The 18,554-nt window shown below is 41.7% G+C and overlaps 1 protein-coding gene across 1 annotated transcript in view; it reads right to left on the bottom strand.

The window, feature by feature from the left end:
- The window catches only part of slc22a18 (solute carrier family 22 member 18), a 79,161-nt gene that overhangs the window by 21,234 nt on the left and 39,373 nt on the right, over positions 1 to 18,554 (bottom strand). Inside the window, exon 7 of the mRNA XM_016993307.2 lies at positions 17,489 to 17,589. Within this exon, the coding sequence (XP_016848796.2) occupies positions 17,489 to 17,589 (101 nt within the window). The remainder of the gene's footprint in view (positions 1 to 17,488; positions 17,590 to 18,554) is intronic.

The following is an 18,554-nucleotide window of genomic DNA, read 5'->3' as shown; positions in this document are numbered from 1 at the left end:
CTCCCACGGCGCACGCCCGCTGAAGCGGGAGACCTTTCAGGCTGCGGCCTGGAAGAACTCCTGCCACAGCTTGGCTGCGCCAGGGCGCGCCCCGCGGGAGGCGGGGCCACATCTGGCCCCGCCTCCTGCACCGCGCACCCTAGCCCCGCCTCCCACGCTGCCTGCGCCGTGGGAGGCGTGGCCGCCCGGCGTGGGAGGCGCGGTTAGGGCGTGGGAGGCGGGGCCAGTCCTGACCACGCCTCCTGCGGCGCAGGGGAGGGGGTGCAAAAAAATATTTGCGTACCCCTTTGAATTTCCTTGGGCCGGTCCTGCATACTACAGTTAGGTGGCTGATAATAGCAAGAAAAAAAAGCTTCAGATTTAATGACCTGTTCCCACATTTTATTTGGCTGACAACTTAAAAGACACATCCTGGCCCAGTGCTAAAAGATGAACCTCCATGACATTGTCACATCTTACATTACACTGTATATAAAAAATTTAGGACTGCTATCCTTTTGACAGGTGCTCAGTGATGGAAACCACCCCTTACCAGATCGTCATATTGGACAGATGGCAAGCTCGTTAACCTCAGCAGGCTGAAAACCAAAAGTAACGTAACAACAACTTATGTTACAGAACTCCAGTATGCTGATAATAACGTAGTTTGTGCTCGTTCAGAAGAAGGCCTACAAGCCACTTTAAGCATCTTTGTAAAAGCAAATGAAATGGCCTCTCACTTAACACTGAAAAAAACAAAGTACTCTATAAGCAAGCACTCACCAATTCCTCTGCAATGCCGGCAATACAGCTTAATAGTGTAACACTAGAAAATGTTGACAATCTCTGCTACCTTGGCAGCCACCTCTCCACAAAAGTTGATATCAACACCAAAATACAACACCATTTGAGCTCTGCGACTGTAGAATTTTTTTAAAATGAAGAAGATTGTGTTTGGGGATTGGGGCATTCATAGGTTCGAATCCCACCCGGGGAGAGCGCAGATGAGCTCCCTCTCACTTCTCTCACTCCAGAAGCAACTCCGGTTGCTCCTGACACAAAAAAAAAACAAAAAAAAACTTGTCCTCCCAACTCTACTGTGCGCCTGCAAAACATGGACCACCTACAAACATCACTCTCAACTTCTGGAAAGATTCCTTCAGTGTTGACTCCAAAAAATCCTACAAATCTCTTAGGAAGACAAACAGAGAAACATCAGTGTTTTGGAAGAAACAAAGGCCACCAGCACTGAAGGGATGATCCTCTATCATCACATTTGCTGGACTGATCATGTTGTCTGAATGTTCATTCACTGTCTCACAAAGCAATGACATTATCATCAACTCAAGTATGGAATAAAGAATGCCAGTGGACAACAAAAGAGATTTAAAGATGGGGTTAAAGTTAACCTTAAAAAATTGGTATAAACACTGAGGACTGGGAAGCCCTGACACTTGTGTGTTGAAACTGGAAGTCAGCTGTTACCAATGGTGCTATGGATTTTGAAGAGGCACCAATTCAGGGTGAAAGAAAGAAACGTGCTGAGAGGAAAGCATGTCAAGCAAACCCTTGTTGTGATTGCCTTCCATCTGGAAATTGATGTCTTCATTGTGAAAGACCATGTGGATCCAGAATAGGTCTCTACAGTCACTTGTGGACCTACTGCAGAGTGCCATTGGAAGACATTCATACTCAGCCACAAGTGATCACCTATGATGATGATGGAAGTTGCTAATGACATGATCACATATAACAGTCTATACATGGGGTTGTATGGTATTGCTGACGCGGAAGTACACAATGTAGAAGTGAGATCAGTTATAACGGGAAGGATCTCTCAGTACCTCTCTTATCCCCTGAAAAAAGCATATTTGCAGTTGTTCACTTAATTGAATCAGAAATGTGATAAAAGCTTTTTGTTTACACAATTCCAAAAATAATCAGGAAAGCAACCTGAACAAATACAAAATAAATCCAGGCCTATTTTTTACTTTAACTTGTACAAGCAAGATATTTGACACACGGATTTTGCTTGAAAGGCGTAGGAGTTCTTGCTAAATAAAAGAGCAATAGCAACCAGGAACAACCACAGGATCCTCCTTGGTAGGAGAAATAGTAATACTTCCTTTTGCTTCTTTTTAACCTTCACGTGCACAAAGGCCTTCATAAGTCAAAATGACTTGAACAAGCCCTATTTACTCAAAAGCAAAAAGGGAATAGGGTGTTGGTGAACTCTTATACTGATTACAGGTTCTCTTCCTGAAAGTAGCTGGGAAAATGTTGGGAGACAGTCTGGTGAGAGTGCAACTGAGAGCCATGGAGTAACACCCAGCCCTTGGCTTATGGCCATTTCAGCATAATACTATGGCATTATATGGGACTATGCTGACTAATGGCAATCTAGAATCAGGCTGCACATGTTCCACTGAAACCTCAGACTCTGAAAACCATCATTAAAACAATGTTACAAGTAATTTGTGGTTCATTTCCATAGAGGGTGGATATGCCACATCATTTTTAATGTTATCAAGCACCTCCTAGCTGTCACAAGCATTTTGAAACTTTCTACACCACCTCAAAGACCTGAGAAGCAGGCCAGCCGGCACTGGAAAGAGTTGTTAGCTCACATGAGTCACCCTTGCTTAACCAACAGGTATAATATTAAGGAGTGGAGGCTGCTCTGGGCATTTTATGAAGTCAGTATCATTGACTCAGCGGTTATACATTGCAGAGAGAGGATAACATATTCATAGTTGCCCAGGCTTTTCTATGTGGAGCCATAAAAGGAGAAAAACCTTGCAGGGTCTTTTCAGTCATCAATGATCCATACATTGACTGTCTGTGACTAATTCTTAGCTATGTCCTGTGACAAAGAGCCTATCCTATGGGATTTTGACAAAGTAGAATAAAACGTATTTGGTGCACAGGAAGAAAAAAAAAAGATTGTGTTAAGAGGTATTTTCAGACATGGGTTAGCTCAAACCTCTGGCTGATTAAACTTCTTTTCATTTATCAAATCAAATGTGTCTAAGTTCTCTTCTGAATGCTGAATGCTGCTGCCTTCTCCCTTCCCCTTCCTGGCAAATGTCTGATGCTCCAACCCTTTGGGCATTTAGTAGACACATTAAGAAAGGCTACCATCACAGAATGGAGGATCACAAAAAGGCTGTCATGATCAGTCACAAAATACGAATTTGACAGAGAGGTAAATTAGCATGGGTAAAAGACAATTCATTTGCCCAGATAGCTGAACACAAAGCAAGGGTGAGGTCTATGCTACCAAACACAAACCTGCTCCTCTGATACACTCTGTGTCATCTAAGCTGATGATGAGCCCCCCAGTGGTGCAGTGGATTAAACCCTTGTGTCGGCAGGACTGATGACTTGAAAGTTGTGTTGCTGACCTGAAGGTTGCTGGTTCGAATCCAACCTGGGGAGATCAGCTCCAGCTCCATGCAGGAACATGAGAGAAGACTCCCACAAGGATGGGGTAAAAGCAACAAAACATTCGGGCGTCCCCTAGGCAACGTCCTTGCAGATGGCCAATTCTGTCACACCAGAAGCAACTTGCAGTTTCTCAAGTCACTCCTGACATGAAAAAAACTAAGCTGATTCTTCAAAATTATCTCTCACCCCAAGCTTCCAACCTACAAAACTCAAAAACCTCATGCACACAACCTACAAGATCTATAAATCCCACCATCCTATTATATAAGCATCTGTTTCTCTTTTTCTGAGGATTATTGGATTTTGTAGACAGACAATCACTTCTAAATACATTAGCCTTCTCCAGTATTCTCCAGATGGCTAGTGGGACTTTTAGTGAGAGGAAAAGAGTTCAAACTCCCTCCCAGTGATGTGGCAAAGTTGGGCCACCAATTTTAACATCTTCAGGTATTGACATCTTTAGGCACCGTCAACCAGAAGTATACTAAATGATCCAGCACTAACAGCTGTTGTGGTTGAGCCCTCACAGGAATAATAAAAGCTCCCTGCAATCTGTTCTCTGCCAACTTAACTTGGGAGTAAGCTACACCAAACACTTGCAGAGCACATTTTGTGTTTGGAAGAATCCCCATATGTAAGGATGTTTGAATAATACCTGTAAGTAGGCTAAATTAATAACAATTTGGCGGCCAATCTTGAAAAGATTTGTGGGATACTTAGACGTTTAACTTCTTTTATATGCTCCCAGCATACAAAAGCATTATCTGTGTATTTCTCTGTGTTCCAGTATCATTAAAAAATTAAAAGGGCATGGCAAATTTGTGATTATGCTCCTAGTGTATCCCAATGCAGCCTAGCTAACAACCCAATTTTGAGTCTGTCACCCAAATGAAGATCAGTTATATACACTACATGAATTTTTGACACTCAGCTGAAACCAGTAAAGTCCTTTTTGTTAAAAACAAACTGTGTGGCAGGCACCCTTACGACTAACACATTTATTATAGCATGAGATAAATTTGTTAGTGTCTATCTAATGTGTATCAGGCCTCATTTGTTTTTATTTAAATGCAGTAATTGATCTACCTCTGGGACCTGGAACTACTGAGGTTTGACATTATGTTTGCTAATGGAAACCACCCATTTTCTAAGCAAATTCATTGCTTTAACTTATACATGTACATACGGATTGTGGGAAGGGCATTTTCTACAGGGAGAGGATACATACAGGCATGTTGGGGAGCTCCTGCGGCCTCCCGAGACCCAGGGGCTTCCTGATGACTTGGCAACTCGGTGCAGTGATTTCGCGCACCATTTTGCAGGCAAAGTTGCTCAGATACGCCGTGAGTTGGACTCCAGCTTAACTGTGGTCCCAGCGGAGGTAACCGAGGTACCTGTCTGTGTGATCTTATGGGATTCTTTCCGGCTTGTCCTTCCTGATGACGTGGAGGGGATTCTTGGGTCTGTGAGGGCGACCACCTGCGCTCTGGATCCTTGTCCTTCTTGGCTGGTGAAGCTGGCCAAAGATGGGTTGCTGGATTGGTTTGTGGCTATTATAAATGCCTCCCTGGGTCAGGGGTCAGTTCCATCCTGCTTTAAGCAGGCGGTAGTAAAACCATTATTAAAAAAGACCTCGTTAGACCCATCTGTATGTAACAACTACAGGCCAATTTCCAACCTCCCATTTCTGGGCAAAGTTCTGGAGCGGGTGGTTGCTACGCAGCTCCAGGAGTTCCTCGATGACACTGATTTTCTGGACCGCTCGCAGTCTGGCTTCAGGCCTGGACACAGCACCGAGACGGCTTTGGTCGCCCTGGTGGATGACCTCTGCAGGGAACTGGACAGGGGGAGTGTGACCCTGCTGGTTCTCTTGGACATCTCAGCGGCTTTCGATACCATCGACCATGGTATCCTTCTGGGGAGGCTCGCCGGGATGGGACTCGGTGGCACAGTTTTGCTGTGGCTTCGGTCCTTCCTGGAGGGCCGTTCCCAGATGGTGAAGCTGGGGGAAACCTGCTCGGACCCCTGGCCATTGACCTGTGGGGTCCCGCAAGGGTCTATTCTATCCCCCATGCTATTTAACATCTATATGAAACCGCTGGGAGAGGTCATCCGGAGTTTTGGAGGGTGTTGCCATCTCTACGCAGATGACACACAAATCCACTACTCGTTTCCATCTAACTCCAAGGAAGCCCCTCGGATGCTGAACCAGTGCCTGGCCGCTGTGGCGGACTGGATGAGGAGGAACAAGCTGAGGATCAATCCTGACAAGACAGAGGCCCTCCTGGTCAGTCGCTCGTCGGATCGGGGTATTGGGTGGCAACCTGTGCTGGACGGGGTTGCACTCCCCCTGAAATCACAGGTCCGCAGTTTGGGGGTCCTCCTGGATTCAGCGTTGACGCTTGAGGCTCAGGTGTCGGCGGTGGCCGGGAGGGCTTTTGCACAACTCAAACTTGTGCGCCAACTGCGACCATACCTCGTGAAGTCTGACTTGACCACGGTGGTCCATGCCCTAGTTACCTCTAGACTGGACTACTGTAATGCGCTCTACGTGGGGCTTCCCTTGAAGACGGCTCGGAAATTACAACTGGTCCAACGCTCAGCTGCCAGATTAATAACGGGGGCGAGTTACAGGGAGAGATCTACTCCCCTGTTTAAGGAGCTCCACTGGCTACCGTTGATTTTCCGATCCCAATTCAAGGTGCAGACCATCATATATAAAGCCCTAAACGGTTTGGGATCCACCTACCTTCGTGACCGTATCTCCTACCATAAACCTGCCCGATCTCTGCGATCGTCAGAGGAGGCCCTCCTGTCGCCACTGCCTTTATCCCAGACCCGCCTTGTAGGAACAAGGGAGAGGGCCTTTTCTGCTGTGGCCCCCCGTTTGTGGAACTCATTGCCCATGGAAATCAGGCAAGCCCCCACTCTTTTAGACTTTAGGAAAGATCTAAAAACATGGCTCTTCAGATGTGCTTTCGGAGAGTAACTGTTACACGCTTTTTTGTTACTCCCCCCATTATTTATCCTCTAGACTGTCTGCTATCTTTTTTCCCAGTTCCCTGTGGTTTTATTCTTATCCTTTTCTCACCCCGAGTTTTAACTGAGTATTCATGTGGCCCCCCCTGTTATATTGCTTTTTTGCCTTTGTGTTGTACTGTATATGATCCTTTATTGTATTGTTGTAATTGTATTATGATATGTTGTTTTTATATTTTGCTATATTGTATTTGTCCCGGGCATGGCCCCATGTAGGCCGCCCCGAGTCCCCATTGGGGAGATGGTGGCGGGGTATAAATAAAGTTTTTATTATTTTATTTATTTTTGTTGCTGTTCATGCTGTTGATGATATTATCATCTACCTACCTATCTATCATCTTTTCCCCAAAAACTGGGACCCCAAAAGGCTAGGCACAAAGAGAAATGCAGCTTCTGCCTGTTTGGAGATCTGTTTTACTTTCATTCTACACAGTTACAGCCCTCTGATGTCACATTCCCATTGGTACATCCTGTGGAACCATGGAATCCATAACTTGGCAAGGAATGAGAGCAGGGGTCCGGAAACTAAGGCCTGCAGTCCCTCTAAGGTCATTTTCCCAGCTCCCACCCTAAACTTTAGACTTAGGGTCACACAACAACATCTACTATCTCATCAGCCAAAAGCAGGCCCACACTTTCCATTGAAATACTGTTAAGTTTATGTTGGTTACAATTGTTCTTCATTTTAAATATTGTATTATTCTTTCATTTTCTTTGCACCACAAATAAGACACATGCAGTATGCACAGGAATTTATTCATTTCTTTTCTAACTATAGTCTGGCCTCCCAAAAGTCTGAGGGACCGCAATCCAGCCTTCGGCTTAAGAAGTTTCAGGACCACTGCACACTCTGGCAAATAATTCCAAACACTTCATAAAACTACAGACCACAGGATTCCATACAATGAACCCAAGGCAATGAAAATGGTGCCAAAGTGCTATAATTATGTACAAAGTGTGAAACAGATCTCAGCTGATGTGCTTCACTAAAAGCATTTAGTTCACCTGGCTCTTGATTTTTCATGCTTCCATATTGAAAGGCATTGTGGTTTCCTGCCAACATTGCTTCAGACATCATACAGTAGGTTGCCTCGGCCTCCTGTCTCCCATATTGTGTTTGCCTTTGTTGCACGGCCTTCTTTGAAGTAGTGAGAACAGAAGGCTCTATTTACCCTAACTGGAATCTGTTCTGTCATCAATACACAAAAGAGGAAGGAGATAGTTTGCAATGTGACATAACAAGAGCCGCCCACGGCTATGTACACATGCTGCAGGTGAAACAGCTTTGTCTTTGTCTTCTTTGAAAGACAGATAAGCTTCTGAACCGGCAGTGGAAATATTTAATTGGAAACTCCCAACAAATACATCCAAGGACTGTACATTCAAACAGTGAAATCTCCCTTTCTTCCTTTTATGTGCCGTCAACAATGGTTACTGTGCCATATATCAAGCTGATATTTTCAGATCTGAAAGTAGAAAAATACACACTGGAGACAAACATTAATCTCATTTTGGGAAGGAAGCCAGCTTTGGGAGGCACCTTTAATACAGCTATTAATAGGTAATCTCCTGTTGGTTTTTCACACACACAACTCCATATCAGATAGTCATCAAATGTGGAAAGACATGACACCTGCTTGCACCTACCAGACTTTTGAGAAATAACTGCACAGCTTCTTTTACTTCTAGTAATATTAATATGTAAACAGTATGAACTAAATCATGTTCTTAGTCCTAATTAGAGTAGACCCACTGAAATCATGTTCTTAGTCCTAATTAGAGTAGATCCAACATATAGGATTTACCTATATGTTGATTCTCCATTCAGCAACTGATTCAATGAATCTACTTTAGCCAGGACTAACCAATAGGATGCTAGCCAATGTGTGCATTATTATTCTACAAAATCCAAAACAGCAAGCGGGAGTATTACTGGATGTTGGCAGGTTCATACAAAAGGATGGAAGCAGACAAAAACCAGCATTGTTATAACAAAACAAGTGGAACTATTCCAATATATTTCAATTTGTATCATCCAGTTGGTTTTCAGTTTGCTCTCAAGACTGATCATTTGTGGTGTGCAACCAATGAGTACTACAACCAAGGGAAATCATCACCAACTAAGGACAGTTACTAAAATCGCTAAAATGTGGTTTTTAAAAACAGCAATTTTCAGTGTTGAAAACCTGGACTCAGTTTTAAAAATAAATCAAAGGATGTTGACATGCACACATGCAAGTGTATATACACAGCAAAGTCTTTAGTGCCAGCAAGATCAAAATCTAGCCCTAGCAAGATCACAGAAAGAACAAACAAACCTAAAAACAGCTAGTCAGCCCAACTGTACTGTTGACTTTTGGGATATCAAAAGTCTGGGACTAGAAAACTGGACAAAACTAAATGAACTTATTACATCCATCACACTAACTGGTAGTAAATAATTTTATAATCTTTTAAAACACCTATACTTAAATAGAGTAATTTATTAAGTGGTTTTTAAAACTATGCTGCTATGAAGAAACTAGGCAAGATCCTGAAGTGTAAAGATATATCACTGAATATTAAAGTTAGGATGGTCTATGCCAGGGGTCCCCAAACTAAGGTCTGAGGGCCACATGCGGCCCATCAAAACCATTTATCCAGCCACCGAGGAAGGTGCGTGCAGCCTGAGGGAGGAGAGAAAGGCACACACCTTTCCCACCTTCTCCCTCGCCTGGTGTGCGCCTTCCAAAGCTTTGCTTGTTTATAATAGTATTTTAATTATTATTTCATTAATTATTAAGGGGTGCTTTGCTAGTGCTTTTGGTGCACAAAGGCAGAAGGGAGTTGGACTAAATGGCCCAAGGGGTCTCTTCCAACCCTCTTTACTACTACTATTATTATTGACAGAAGGACACAGTATAACACAGCAAACGAGATATACATGCTGGATTTCGTATCACAAAATCACAAGTCGAACCCTTCCCAAGCATAAAGGGCTGTGTGATATTATTATTATTATTATTATTATTATTATTATTATTATTATATGACACAGAAAACAAGATAGATATGCTGGATTTCGTATCACAAAATCACAAGTCGAACACTTCCCAAGCGTTTAGGACTGTGTGATGTATTTTCGGATGATGAGCGAAGATCCCAGTAGGGTGGCCTTTTGCAGTTGGCAGATCATAATTTTGTCAATGTCTATTGTTTCCAAATGCCGGCTGAGATCTTTTGGCACGGCACACAATGTGCCGATCACCACCGGGACCACCTCCACTGGTTTCTGCCAGAGTCTTCGAAGTACAATCTTGAGGTCCTGATAGCGGCTGAGTTTTTCCTGTTGTTTTTTGTCAATGCGACTGTCACCTGGGATGGCAACATCAATGATCCAAACCTTTTTCTTTTCCACAACTGTGATGTCAGGTGTGTTATGTTCCAGAACTTTGTCAGTCTGGATTTGGAAGTCCCACAGTATCTTTGCGTGTTCATTTTCCATTACCTTTGTAGGTTTGTGATCCCACCAGTTCTTGACTGCTGGGAGGTGGTACTTGAGGCATAAGTTCCAATGAATCATTTGGGCCACATAGTTGTGCCTCTGTTTGTAGTCTGTCTGTGCAATTTTCTTACAGCAGCTGAGGATATGATCAATGGTTTCGTCAGCTTCCTTGCACAGTCTGCATTTTGGGTCATCAGCTGATTTTTCCATCTTGGCCTTAATTGCATTTGTTCTGATGGCTTGCTCCTGGGCTGCAAGGATCAGGCCTTCTGTCGCCTTCTTCAGTGTCCCATTTGTGAGCCAAAGCCAGGTCTTCTCCTTGTCAGCTTTTCCTTCAATTTTGTCAAGGAACTTTCCATGCAATGTTTTGTTCTGCCAGCTCTCAGCTCAAGTTTGTAGTGCGGTTTTCTTGTACTGGTTTTTTGTCTGCTGTGCTTTGAGGAGTTTCTGATTTTTGACTTCAATCAAAGCAGGTTCTTCACTTTGCTTTACATATTCTGCCAGGGCATGTTCTTCTTCTTTGACTGCTTGTTTTACTTGTAAGAGTCCTCTGCCCCCTGATCTTCTAGGCAGATATACTGCTGGCATCAACATCAACATCCTCTAGGCAGATATACTGCTGGTCAACATCACTGCGAGGGTGCAGTGAATGATGAATGGTCATGCGTTTTCTTGTTTTTATGTCCAAATTGTCCAGTTCCACCTGTGTCCAGTTTATGATGCCAGCAGTATATCTCATGACAGGTATGGCCCAGGTGTTTAAGGCCTTGATGGTGTTGCCTCCATTGAGCTTGCTTTTGAGAATTTTTCTGACCCTTTGTGCATATTCTTTGCTGACCACAGTTTTCAAATGTTCATGCTGGATGTTGTCCAGCTGTAATATGCCCAGATATTTATTTATGCCAGATATTTTATTATTATTATTATTATTATTATTATTAACAACATTGAGGCTGGGTGGCCATCTGTCAGGGGTGCTTTGCTTGTGCTTTTGGTGCACAAAGATAGGAGGGGGTTGGACTAAATGGCCCAAGGGGTCTCTTCCAACCCTCTTTATTATTTTTATTATGATTATTATGATTATTATTAACATTGAGGCTGTGTTTGTTCCTGTTTTGTTTTTGTTTTTTACTTCAAAATAGAATACTGTATGTGCAGTGTGCATGGGAATTTGTTAATAGTTTTTTTAAAAACTATAGTCCGGCCCTCCAACGGTCTGAGAGACTGTGAACTGGCCCCTGTTTAAAAATTTGGAGACCCTTGGTCTATGCCATCATATTGTTTATTTCTAAGAATGGTTGTGAAAGCTGGACAGTTAAAAAACCATGATGATTTAAGAAACCAAAATGATTAAACTGAAGTTATCATACTTTGGCCATAGCTGGCTACTGGCTTTTACTTAAGATGATGTAGTGGCACCAAAGACATACAGATTTCTGACAAAGGGACATTTCTCCTTCAATCCTTGAGAAGAGAGGACTCACTTGAAAAACCTCCCCACAATGCTTGTTAAAGGGGGGGGGGGGCAGTAGGAAACGAAGAAACCCACATTTGAGATGACTAGATTAAATTATGGAAGCTTCTATGATTGAGTCCTGCTGAAGATAGGGTCACATTGGAGGTCTCATATTCATAGCATCATCATAAAGCAAAGTTGACCTGGTGGCTATTAATGACAAAAAAAATTAACAAGAACCTTTACAATTGTTTTGATTAATGCATGAGCTACTTTGCAACTCATTTGAAAAGGAGATAATTAATCAATCAACAAGAACTGAGAACATTCTTATTCATTTGTGCCATTTCATGGAACCAAGATGGTAGAAGGAGACACAGAAGTCAAGTCGCTGCTAAATGCAGGGAACCCAGAATTAGAGAATTTCCAACAGACGGATGGCTAAGTGCTGTTTAGGTCTTTCAGCAAAGGAAGGAAATTCTGTCCCCTTTAGGTACCTGTTCAATTACTGAATTTACTTTTCTTGCCAAGAAGATTCTTTTGATGTTCAACCAAAATTACCCTGTTGTAACTCAAGCCCACTATTGATATCTTTGTTCTTTATGGCCATACATTCACTACGGGGGAGGCTGCTGCTCATTTGTATCATATGGCAACACAATAAAGAGAGTATTCCTGTACTTTCGTGACTAAATGAAAATACAGAAAAGCAGGTTCTGTGCATATTTGCAGCTGGCCTAAAAGATTTGTGATCAAAGGGCAAATTGTTTTCCCAATCCACCTTGATATGGATTTTAAATAATTTTTTTCTGCTGAGTTTGAATTTAGCTCAACAGTGCTTATGTCTTGTTTTCAAAATTATGTTTCATTCCTGGGACAGACCACATAATAATAAAATTAGCCTGACCATATGCTGAACAAATTTGTTTCACTTGCATTGTCAACACTGCATTCAAAACACCTAGAAAAGTGAGGGCAAGCTCTGGCCTTCCAGATATTTTGAACGACACTTCCCACATTTAATTATTGCTGTTAAAGATGGCTGGGGATTCATGGAGCTTAACTCCAAAACATCTAGAGGACCAGAGCTTCTCCATCCTGGCTAGGGTCACATATCTTCCAACATTTCACAGATGAAAACTTGACATATGTGGGCAAGCAATATCAGAATGTGGTTAGGATGGGAAAAGATATTAATGAGGATGAACAGATAAGTACATACAAGGCTGCAGCATTTTGCTTTTGCAGGAAAAAGTAATTTTATAGACTACAAACTGCTTTTGGAATTTGGATTATGAGCTCAATTTACAGCAAATGAAATAAACCTAGAACAAAAAAGGAAAGAACAAGAAACTGGGGGCATTTTAAGTGTTGCTTTAGAAGATTAGCTGGGACTGTCCCCAAATTGGGACACTAGGATAATAGAGGATTGAAGGGGAAATGTTCCTATTCTAAAATAGTAACATTTCCCCTTCAATCCTTTCTTCTCCAACTTTCCATCTTTGATTGTGTCTATGGTGCCATTTCACCATCCTAAGTAAAAGCTAGTAGCCTGCTATTGACTCAACATATCTTGTGTTAAAGAATAATACACAGATTTGAATGGACAGCTGAAGATTTAGCTGATTAAGACACATAAATAAATGACATGTTCAAAAAGTCAGAACTCTGCATAAGAGCAGTGACCCAGATAGTTTTTGCTAGCCAAGGAAAATGCCAATGTGGAGGACTCATTGAAATGCATGGAGGCAGACACAGTATTTGGTGGATTTGCTCCTCCAACTGGTAATTAAGTTTGATATAAGATGAAAAAGCAGACTATACACATAGCACATCTCTTATCCCAAGAAACATCCAGTAACAGCTTGTTTCCTCCAGATGCTTTGCTGGAAGCAAAGACTTTGTGGCAAGAGAACAGAGAATTAGCTCATATTTAATTAAACCCCAGGGCCAAAATCTCAGCTTTCATTTCACCCAGTGGGGGATTTAGTTGCATACAGGTGCAAGGGAAGGGGGGAATAATTGTGCTGATTTTCCATTTCCTTCCTTTTCACAAAGGTTAGCTAGAGATGCCTTTTAACGCAGGTGCGAGAGGAAGGTCACGGCCTCCAAAGAATTTTGAACCTCATTTAACAGAAGGACCCTGTGGGATACATATACTCTCTCTATGAATCTCATATTTATTTATTCATTCATTCATTCATTTTTTAAAATATGGTTAGATGATCTCTCCCATATTGGGATGGTGTAGGAAGAAGCATATGCATGAATATTTAAATAAAAATGAGGAATGTGATTAAACAATATTTTCAGTAGAAAAAAAGCTAAATTTCATATGTATGAATGATTATCTATCCTACAGTTAGCCTCACTAAGTCCCAAATTTGGGGAAAGGATGGGGCATTGATAAAACCAAATACAACTCATTAGAACAATGGATGTGTGTCACTCTGGAGAAATCTTGAAATTCCTTAAAATAGAGAGCATTGCCATTGTAGACAAGACTACATAGGGACCACTAAATGCAGCACCCAAACACAAATCAAGGAACATGAAAGACACTGCAGACTAACTCAACCAGAGAAGTCAGCCATAGCAGAGCACTTGATGAACCAACCTGGACACAGCATATTATTTGAGAGCACAGAAATGCAGGAACACTCTAACCACCACCATGCCAGACTACATAGAGAAGCCATTGAAATCCACAAGCATGTGGACAATTTCAACAGAAAGGAGGAAACCATGAAAATGAACAAAATATGGCTACTAATATTTAAAAAAACTCTAAAATTAGAACAGTTAGTAAGGAACAACACTCTGAAAACACAGGAATTCCAGACATGAATCAATCAGGGCCAGCTAACACCTCCCAACAAAGGATTCCCCCAGGCAGGAATCAGCCAGGCTTTAAAGTTGCAAGGCTTTTCAATGCTAGTAAAGGTGATTAATTGCAACATTCACACTGTGCTCCAAAACATTTTGGATAATGAATACTCAATCTGTAAATCACAACATAGATGGTAACACACACTGCTTGTGTTGGTGTTATAGCACCTGGATTAGACTGTAACACTGGCATTGCAAACACCAGTGTCACTGAGAAAAAAAATTAAAGGGATTTAGGGCACGGCCTTCTTTAAGACAGAGCAACCACCTGTTCCAGGAATGGGCAATCTGTGGCCCTCTGATGGTAACTGGACTTCAACTTCTATTATCCCTTAGCACTGGATGTGGAAATTAAGGCTGATGAGAACTGCAGTTCATCAGCTACTGCGGAGTCACAAGCTGCCCATGTTTTGGCATATGCAATTAAAAGCTGGCATTATATGAAAAAAGGAAACAAATGTTGCAGGTCCTATTCATGCAGTCTCTAGATTCATCCTGGTTGGGGACAGTAGACATCCCACATGCCACACACTGGTAGACAATCTTACTCTATGCTTAGACTTTACATTTCCTAGTTCTGGCTAGTCAAGATAGAACTTGGAAATGTTCTTTTTTTGGATTACTGATTGGCCATGATGTCTGGGGAATTCTTGTAGTTGTAGTCCCCAAAAGGTGAAGACTATGCATTTGTTAGATATTATTCAATACAAAAATTCATATGAGAATGCATATAGACTTCACGTGAACAGGGAGTCCTGATAATCAAAACAAATAATGTCTAGCCCTCACAGCTGCAGTTCTGGTAGACATGAATGAATTGAAAACAAGGTAACATATGAACAGAAATAGAGAATTCAGTGTCCCCACCTCAGAGGATACATCTTGATGTGGTTTCCCATTCTGAACAAATCTCCCAACCACTTCAACCACATCACTTTCACAACATGATGTATATGCAATTTGAGAATGAATTATATCTTGATGGGCATAATCAAACCTCACTCCCTTGCTTTCTCTAGGAAACGGGTGAGCCTTTCTAAAGCCAGCAAAAGGATGCTCTGGAAAACCCAAGGCCTGAGAACAAGTTCAGTACTTCAGGCAGGTAAACAGGTGTCTAATGGCCATAAAATGATAGAACGGTATAAGGTGGTGGAGGAAAGCTGCTTAGATGGGAAAGCAAAGAACTGAAGAAAACTGTCAAAAGCTGTAGAAGATGTGGTTTTTCGGGAAAAAAAAGATCCTCTGATAAAGAGCCAAAAGCTCTAGGCTGTGGGATTGTCTTCTGCAGGAGCATAAAAATCCCTTCCCTGAATGTGCACCCCTCCCAATTTTGTTCTTAGTGTGGAATGTGTGTTATGATGGCTTTTTGTATTCATCCACAAACAAATAGCGTTCTCTTCCCACATCAGCAGATGCTTTACTATTGTTCCTGAAACACAATGGGTGTGTGTCTGTTTGAGTTTTCAATGTAACCAAGCGACTCTGTTCTGAATGTACACACATACCAATGCAGACTGAGACTTAAAACAAACAGGATGTTGAAGATTTGCTTTTCTTATTCCAGCCATAAGATCAGTCAGCTTTCTGTCCCAATACTTGGGGGAGGGGGACCCCAAGAACCAACAATCTGCATATTTGGAGGTGGAAGGGAAAGGTTTCTCCTATAACTGGATTTCTGACTCTAAGCAAGGCAGAAAATGTAGCTTTCGTAAACATTAAGAGCCATATAATATCAATACGATACCTAAGGATAATTGTAATCAACAAAGACCTCATAATAGTTGCTGAGCCAGAGGAGAATATCTGTTAGTCTACTTCTTTTACTTAGAGCTCATCTAATTATAGGATGATGAAATTCACTAGCTCTTTAACCCCCACAATCCATCTGATAATCTTCAATACAGCGTAATAGAAGTGGAGCTATGTGATCTTCAGCCAAAAATGTCACGTGCTGCATTAATGAACATAAATTAATTCAGTACAACCATGAAATTACACTTATTTTAGTCTGCATCTGTTATCTCTGGATTATTTCACACACATCCTTAGCCTGAACACTGAACTGTCAGATCTCATTAATTCATAAAATCTTGAATCTTAGTATATCTAAAGAGCAAAATTAAAAGTCACATGATAGTATCTTTAAAGAAAAGGTTCTACTACTTATGGGCGGAAATTCAATGAATTATATTTTAGGGATTCCTGAAGGCTTGCATACACCTGGCAGGATTTTGAAAAAACAAAACAAAAAACAACAACCTTTTTTCTTTGGACAGAAAGTTCCCAAACAAAGTGTAAAGTGTAGTTGAAACTCCCCTTAATTCTAAAAGTACTTTGACATAGGACATGGGAAGACTATTGAAAGGGTCCAAACCTTCCTTTGGGATGCCAGATTGTTTGGATACTGCTTTAGCTTCTACCTAAGTCCCATATTAGCAATCTAGATTAAATATTTTGGACTTTCCACATCTCCCCTGGCAAGGCACAACCACATACCTCCATGTTTAGTCTCAGAGGCAATGTGACAAAGAGATAGTTGTGTTAGTCTGTTTCAGTGTTAAAAAGAGGAAGTTACAAAAAAGGAAATGTGTATATGCATGCATCATCTGGTCCATGATATGCATGTGGTAGGAACTCTGGCAGTACCTTTATGATTGAGTTGGTAGACATTAATCTATTTTTAAGGTAGATGGGACTGATGGGAGTTATATCAAAGCCATATTTAAGCACAGTTATACTGTTGTGGGTCAGAGATAGAATGTAAAGGGATAAAGTAATATCAAAATGTGATGTTAGCCTTACCAAATATTAGGCCTAACATTAATCATTTTAGAGATTCTACTTTCCCATGAGAAGGGCAATGTGGCTGCACTGCTTGGCCCCCCACTCACAGCTTCTCCAGCCCCTAATAATCCTCCACATACTGTGTTAGATCTGAAATGGGTAGGCTATATGATTAAGAACAAAGGTGAGCTAGTTCCACCAGCACCCCAAGATAAAAATACAAGTGTCTGGAGATACACATCAAGTTTTGTCACATGGGAGAGGGGAAAAGATGGGATTCTGCACCTTGTTTTGAAAATAGAATCACTTCACCTTTGTCCGGCCATTGTGAATTCCTGAAGACATGACTGGATCAATGTTTCCCATGAAAGACCTTGAAAACAGATGTCATACTAGCTGTCTCTCCTTACCATTTGAAGGATCCCACAATAGGACATCAGATATCCCGACTGAGCTGCATCCAAGCCAAAGAAATCGATAGATATGATGGAAAACATAATCAGGAAGACACCTAAGATTAAGAAGTGAAACAAGACCATGTTTAAGGAGAATTTGAAACCTTTTTGATTTGGACAGGAACTACACTAAAATTCTATTCAGCATTCAAGAAATGTGAGGATTCCTCACCTGAAAACAACTTATCCAAAAAGGAGAGCCTGTCATATCCATGGATGTTCTCCATGTAAGTCGAAACTCTTATTTGTACATTAGTATGCACATTTCTTTCTATATGGGGTTCACACACTTTTTGGACATCTGAAGATAGACTGAGAATTAAGTCTGATAATATCTATTTACAAATGATTACATTGATACCTTCAAGGAGGAATGCATGGCTCTCTTCCTGTCCAATTTGTTCTCCCAACAACCTTGTGATTTGGGCCAGGTTGAGAAAAGTGACGAGATGAAGTTGGAGAGTGGCAGGTCCAGTGAAAGTCATGGTTTAATGGACTTGAACCTGGCTCTCCCAAGTTGTAGTCCAACATTTTGATCACTACACCACATGGACACTCAGATTTGAAGGGAGTTCAAAATGTACATTTGGTTTGGAAGCTCTAGTTACTTAAATCAATTCAAGAAGTGAAGGTACCATCACCAGGGGCGTTGAGGCAAGGGGCAGTGTTTGTTTTCCTTGTTGCCCCTGGCTTAGCTCCTGGGGACTCACTCTGGCCGCTTGGTGCTGCCAGACTCCATCTTGACCAGCCTCCATTTCGGCATCCTGGGGTCAGCACAGAGATACTGGCATTTGTTTCTTCGGGCCATGGTCCTTGATTCACCTGGGCCCTCTTGAGTGAACGCTGCCACCGTGACCCGTTTTGTGTCTCATTCCTCCCCTGATGGAACATCTGCTCCTTTAAAACTATGTTTTAATCTGTTTTATTGCATTTATATGTTTTAATTGTTTTATAATTTGATATGTTATATTTATTATTTGTTGTATAATGCGGCATTGAATTTTGCCATAATCTGTAAGCT

Source organism: Anolis carolinensis, chromosome 1 (genome assembly GCF_035594765.1).
Source record: "Anolis carolinensis isolate JA03-04 chromosome 1, rAnoCar3.1.pri, whole genome shotgun sequence".
Lineage (NCBI taxonomy): Eukaryota > Metazoa > Chordata > Lepidosauria > Squamata > Dactyloidae > Anolis > Anolis carolinensis.
Note: the sequence above shows the minus strand (reverse complement) of the source record. Positions and strands in the feature narration are given on the sequence as shown.